The sequence below is a fragment of the Sorex araneus genome, chromosome 1 (genome assembly GCF_027595985.1).
Source record: "Sorex araneus isolate mSorAra2 chromosome 1, mSorAra2.pri, whole genome shotgun sequence".
In the NCBI taxonomy this organism is placed as follows: domain Eukaryota; kingdom Metazoa; phylum Chordata; class Mammalia; order Eulipotyphla; family Soricidae; genus Sorex; species Sorex araneus.
The window spans coordinates 40,668,302-40,674,398 of record NC_073302.1 but is presented as its reverse complement, the minus strand read 5'-3'; the positions used below and the strand labels follow the sequence as shown (position 1 = coordinate 40,674,398).

General features: G+C 64.0%; 1 protein-coding gene across 1 annotated transcript; it reads right to left on the bottom strand.

The window, feature by feature from the left end:
- Positions 1 to 268: 268 nt before the first annotated feature.
- AQP3 (aquaporin 3 (Gill blood group)) lies at positions 269 to 5,598 on the bottom strand. Its single transcript, XM_004600197.2, has 6 exons — positions 5,464 to 5,598; positions 2,235 to 2,361; positions 1,847 to 1,984; positions 1,427 to 1,545; positions 591 to 808; positions 269 to 502 (listed from the first exon to the last, which is right to left on the bottom strand). Exons 1-6 carry the CDS (start codon positions 5,569 to 5,571, stop codon positions 340 to 342), a joined length of 873 nt encoding a protein of 290 aa, XP_004600254.1. The 5' UTR covers positions 5,572 to 5,598; the 3' UTR covers positions 269 to 339.
- Between the last annotated feature and the right edge of the window lie 499 nt (positions 5,599 to 6,097).

Genomic DNA, 6,097 nt, shown 5'->3' with positions numbered 1-6,097 from the left:
TCCACTCTGTCCTTGATCCTAAACAGCTGCAAATCCACAAACTTGCTCCTCTCACACACGCATCCATAAACCTGCTCCCTGTGTTGATGCCACCACTGTGTCCCATCCCCCACTCCACCCCGCCACCCAGGGCTTAGCTTAGCCGCAGGGTCCTGAAGGGGGGGCTGTCCAGCAGGGCGGGGCTTCCGAGCCCAGGAGGGGAGCCGTGAAGGGGGCTTCAGGGAGCAGCCCCTGCAGAGTCAGTTGTATGCTCGAGGGCAAGGGGGAGGGGTGTGGCGGGGAGGGGCCAGATGGGCGGGGTGGGGGGTTGGGGGGGTCCATGGAGGTGGGGGGTGCGCTCTATTCCTTGTGTTTCACGTGGGCCAGCTTCACGTTCTCCTCCTCCGCCGAGGGGGGCGGTGGCTCCAGGTGGCAGCCGATCATGAGCTGGTACACAAAGACGCCGGCGATGGAGCCCAGCAGCGGAGAGACGATGGGGACCCACCACCAGTGGCGGCCCGTCCTGGGGGACAGACACAGGCGGTCACGGAGGGAAGACGGGGGTGGCAGGGCCGGGGGGTGCCGTGGGGCCGGCTGGGGGTGCAACTCACGTGAAGACCTCGGAGCCCCAGCCGGCGATGGCGGTGAAGAGGCGCGGGCCGAAGTCGCGGGCAGGGTTGACGGCGTAGCCAGAGTTGAAGCCCATGGAGGTGCCGATGACCAGGACCACCAGGCCCACGGTGAAGGCCTCCAGGCCCCGGGGCACAGGGTTGTTGTAGGGGTCCACGATGGCCAGCACGCACACAATGAGGGAGGCGGTGCCAATGAACTGCAGAGTGGAGAGAAGGGGGTGAAGAGCACGCCCCCACACAGCCTCCTGCCCCACCTCTGGCTTCCCTCCAGCTGTGTTTGGGGGATCCGCCTCCCTGGTGCTCAGGCAACTGCATGGGGTGCCGGGGATGGAATCAGGGTCGGCCATATGTGAGGTGAGCACTGTACCCCTGAACTCTTATCTACAGCCTCTTCCCTCCACCTTCCAGCTTAGGTTGTGCTGTGGCAATAGAATTTTCATGGGCACGGGGCTGGAGCAATAGCACAACAGGTAGGGTGTTTGCCTTGTATGCGGCCGACCCGGGTTCGATTCCCAGCATCCCATATCATCCCCTGAGCACCGCCAGGAGTAATTCCTGAGTGCAGAACCAGGAGTAACCCCTGTGCATCGCCGTGTGACCCAGAAAGCAAATAAATAAATAAATAATTTTCATGGGCAGAAGGACCCTGCCAGAAGTTGTGATTGGCCTTTTTCCTTAACACCATCCTCCGTGACTTGGACATAGGTGTCCCCCAATTCTGAGAAACCCTGCTCCAGGCCAGGAATCACCTCCGCCAGCCAGCCCAGAGACACGCCCTCCCAGAGCCCTGCACAGTCCACGGCCCCGGCCCATACCTGGTCGAAGAAACCATTGACCATGTCCAAGTGTCCAGAGGGGTAGGTGGCAAAGATGCCAGCTGTGCCGTTGGGACCCGAGACGATAAGCTCATTGTTGGCAAAGGCCCAGATGGCATCTGGTGACAGATGAGGAGTCGGTCAGGGCACAGACCTGAGTCCGGCTCCCACCCTCACCCACCCAGGCCTCTTGGGTCTGCGGAGTCACTGCCCAGGTGACAAGGAGGAACGGGGTGGAGGGCCTGAGACTTCGGGTTGCCCAACTCGTTCCCTCCCCTGGATCCCCTCTACCCTGGGCCCCTGCGTAAACGTGAGTCATGAGCCGGAGGCCAGGGCAGGGCCCAGCCGTCTGTCATCAGGAGGCCCCGTGCCAGCAGCTCCCCAACAGGGGAGGGGGGGGCAAGGGCAGGGCGCACTCACCATAGTAGAGCCCAAAGACGATGCCCGCGCCCAGGAAGGCCCCCAGCGTCTGAGCCAGGGCATAGACGGGCAGCTTGATCCACGGTTCTCGGGCCAGGAAGCACATGGCGAAGGTCACGGCTGGGTTGAGGTGGGCTCCTGAGCAGAGAAGAGGTGGGATGGATCAGCCACGGCAGCCAGGGGGGCCCCCCTGCCCTGGGCATAAGGAGGGAGGTTCCAAAGGCAGCAGCCGGACAGTGTAACAGGCCGACGGGAATCCTCACTGGTTCTACCGAGATTGGGCTGGAAGGCGGGGGGAGGCAGGAAGGAGGTGGGAGTGCGGGGTGGGGGGGGGGGACTTGACTCTTGCCCAGGGCACAGCCCTGGGGGTTATGGGCTAAGGCCTTACCTGACACCTGGCCCGAGACCAGGATGGCCAGCGTGACGGCAAAGCCGAAGGCCAGGTTGATGGTGAGGAAGCCCCCGTGGGTGCCCCGGCTGAGCACGACCTGGGCCACGGAGCCACAGCCGAACATCTGAGCAGGGAGAAGAGAACAAGAGAGGCCCCCGCGTCAGGCCCCGCGGAGCCAAGCCACGCACACGCCACGGGGCAGGGGCGGAGGGCCGGGAGGGCTTCCACTGGCCGCCCAGAGTGGGGCCCTTCCCGGACGGGAACTGGAACGCGCCCTGCTCCAAAGGTCCTCCGACCCCCAAAGTCCCGGCTCCCCTGAACTGGGCCCTGGAGAAGGGCCTCCAGCAGAGGCAACTCCGAGCCCGGAAGGTGCTAGAACTACCATGATGGCGTCTCTCGAAGCCCGCAGGCTGCGGATAGCGCAACACTTTCTCCGCACCCTTGCTCCGGGCCCAGAGACGCCTCGGCTGGGCTCTCACTCACCCCCAGGTGGCCGTCGGGGTGGTGGTGGTGGGGAGGGGGCTACACCCGAAGTTTGGTGGAAGCTGCCTCTCGGGAAACTGGAGACCCCAGGCACTGGCTCTGCCACACGCCCTGTCGGCAGGCTCACCGACCTCCAGAGTTTCCTATCTCCCCAGGCCCCCCGCCCAGACAGGAGGTGCTGGGCCGGCCAGTGAGATAGTACAGCGGGTAGGCGCTTGCCTTGCACGTGGTTGATTCAGGTTCTAGCCCCAGCACCCTGAGTACCCCCAGGTGCAACCCTTGGTGTAGATTCATACCCCTGAACACAGCTAGGTATGCCCCCCGCCCCAAAAAAGACAGGAGGCGCTAAATGCTGAGATCTATGTGGCACCCGAGCCTTCGCTGGGTGGAGGCATGGTGGAAGTAGAAAGACGGGTCTAAGCTTTACTCCAGGGACTAAGGTCCACGACATAGCCTGTTTCCCGGGTTCAAGTGTAAAAGTGTTTCTGTCCCAGCTCTACAGGGCTGATGTCCTGGGCCTCCTGGAGGGGCCCCTTAAGCATCTTGGGCCCCTGCCCCCCTCTCCTGTCCCACTACCCTTAATAAAGGATTTTACAAGTCCCCAGCGTGCTAAGGGCCTGTGCGCCGTGAAGGGCCGGTGTGGTGGGCGACAAGGATTCTGGTTACGGCCTCTCGGCAAGGCCAGTAGTGAGTGGCAGCACGGATCAGGACAAGGGTGTCCGACCAGGTGAAAGCGAAGATCAGAGATTGGGGGGTGGTGAGGGACAAGCACCTGGGGGTCTGGGGCACCCTGCCTGGCCTGGCAGGTCCTGGCCTCAGTATGGCCCTGCCCGAGGCCCAGCCTGGCACGCTCCCAGGAGGCCTTGGAGGGAGAAACTGTCAGAGCCAGTTCCACCACCTTGCAGCTAATCTTCCTCTTCCTCGCCCTCCTCCCCGCCACCCTTCCTCCAGATTTTCCAGATACCCCAGAGAAAAAGGGGCTTCCCCGGCGCCCCCACCAGCCCGGATTCTGGCACAGCAGACTCTGCACCCCCTCCGAAACCGAGGCCGCCAGTGTACCTCCCGGTGCTGGACCCCCGATGGAGGGGCCTTCCAGAGGGGGCCCCACCTCAGGGCAGCCCTGGAAGTGTTCTGACACCCGATGCCGCACCCCCACCTGGATGCAAACACCTCCACCAACCTAACACCCAGCTCCTGCGGTCTAGGATAAGCCGGGAAGGGTCCTCCTCCTCGGAGGCCTCAGGGCTCAGCGGGAGACAGTTGTAGAAGATCAGGGGAGACTCCAGAGGGACCCCCATGACGGATAAGAAAGACCCTTTCTCCCTGCTGCGGGTGAGTCATGAGCCTGCTCAAGATTCTGAGGCAGGAAGGTAACAAGTAATGTGTGTGTGTGTGTGTGTGTGTGTGTGTGTGTGTGTGTGTGTGTGTGTGTGTACACGCGAGTGCACGCACGCACACACACACACACACTGTTCCTTCCTGGCCAGGAGGAGAGAAAGGCTGCAGTGAGGGGGTGAGGGAAAGGTCACTTGTCCTTTGAGGAGCGGTGGGTCAAGTACCCTGCTCAGCTTCTGCCTGTCCTGTTTCTGGAGAGGAGTGTCGGCTCTCCTGCTCCCTTTTGGGGTGAGCCACTCCAGCTGCCGTTACATGGAGGGCAGGGGTTGGGGGAGGGAGGCTGGCTGGTCTCTATCAGGGAGGACGGGGGCTGGGACAAGACAAAGTAAGTTGGGCTGGAGACACAGCACCGAGGTCTAAGGCATTGCCTTTGCGTGTGGCTGACCGGGATTCGGTCCCCAGCACACCATATGGCCGCCCACCCCCACCCCGGAGCCCTACCAGGGGTGATCCCTGAGCACAGAGCCAGGAGTAAGCACCACCAGGTGTGGCCCCCAAAGCCAAAAAAAAAAAAAAAGTTAAAAGACAAAGTTAACCCAGCCACTGCCAAGGACCAAAGCAAGCCGGCAGCGGGAACATGGTGTAAGCTGGAAACCGGCGTCACGGGGACAGGAAACACAGCCCACAACCGGTGTGGGGGGTCAGAGCCAGGGCGGCCAGGACTGACCGCGGGTGGAACTGGAGCGGGCAGGAGCGCCTAGCTGTGAGTATCCCTCTCCCCTCCCAGAGCCGGGGGGCACCACCGGGAGCCGGGAGCGAGGAACTCGGAGCTGGTGCCCCGAGCTGTGTTGGCAGCGTCTGTGGGCAGACACCCACAGGCCCGGGTACTGCCAGCAGGACAGGAACAGCTGCAGCTGCCCTTGCCTTCCCCACTTTGCCAGCAGCACCCCGGGGGCCTCTGCCCTCTGCCCACCCCACCGCGCGCGCTGCCGGCCCGTGGCTGGAACTTTTGGACTTTCTCAAGCTTAATGATTCTTTAAGAGCCGGCATCGGGGACCCAGGTCCCCGTATCGATGCTTGGTTCCGTTGCCTGGGCCCCGGGGGACTCTGGGTGGTGCGAGGCCTCGGAGACCTGGGAGTCGGGGGGCCACACACAGGCTGACTGTCCTCTCTCTTCCCAGGTGAGCGGGTCAGGGGCTGGAAAGGTCAGGGACCAGCGCTGTCTGTCCCCGAGGCATGACAACTGTCCCTCTGTGCTCCGAGCTGTCATTAACGCTGGTAGCGCTGGGGAATGTGGCCACCCCCCACCCCAGGATGGGGTCAGACCTAGGAGAGCGGGAACGACCAGGAAAGTGGGGAGTGAGGGCGGCAGGAGGACCGGGCAGGCGTCCGGGCGCCCCGCACTCACCACGAGGATGAGGGTCCCCAGGCACTCGGCCAGCGCCTGGCGCAGCAGGCGGTAGCGGATGTGCAGCATCTCTCCGCAGCGGGACACCAGCTCCCTCTGACGACCCATGGTGGCGGGGACGCGGGGACGGCGGGACGGCGGGGTAGGCGCGCAGGGAAGCTGCAGTGCCGCGAGCCGCGGGCGGCGCCCTTTATAGCGCGGGACGCCCCGCCCGCCCAGTCCCGGGGCAGGAGTGGGCGGTCACCGCCCCCCACACACCTGGGCAGGCAGGCGGGGCGGGGCCGGCAAGGCGGGGAGGACTTTGCAGGCTAGCGGTGTCCCCGGGGTTCGGAGCGTTTCAGGCCAGGGGGGTTGGACACAGAGGGGACAAGGGAGCAGCCCTGGAGACCCCTCCCCAGGCGGGCCAGGGGCGGGGGGGGGGGATTACAGGAAGGGGGGATCCCTCTGAGGAGGTGGCTGGAGGACAGAGGCCTGGTGCTGGCCCTCCCCTGTTCCCTGGGTCCCCCTCCTAATACAATGAGTAGTCTGCGTCCCCTGCCCTGGGCCCTGGACAGTTCTGTCCATCTGGGATTGTGGCCACACACAGTGGTTGTCCCATGCGGGGTGTTCCTCATGCCTGCACACACGTGTTGGG

Coding starts and splice junctions, on each gene's coding strand:
- AQP3 (XM_004600197.2), bottom strand. CDS start 5,571: ATGGGTCGTCAGAGGGAGCTGGTGTCCCGCTGCGGAGAGATGCTGCAC. Junction 2,362..5,463: donor TGGGGACCCTCATCCTCGTG/GTGAGTGCGGGG, acceptor CTCCCTGCTCAG/ATGTTCGGCTGTGGCTCCGT. Junction 1,546..1,846: donor CGTCTTTGGGCTCTACTATG/GTGAGTGCGCCC, acceptor ATCTGTCACCAG/ATGCCATCTGGGCCTTTGCC.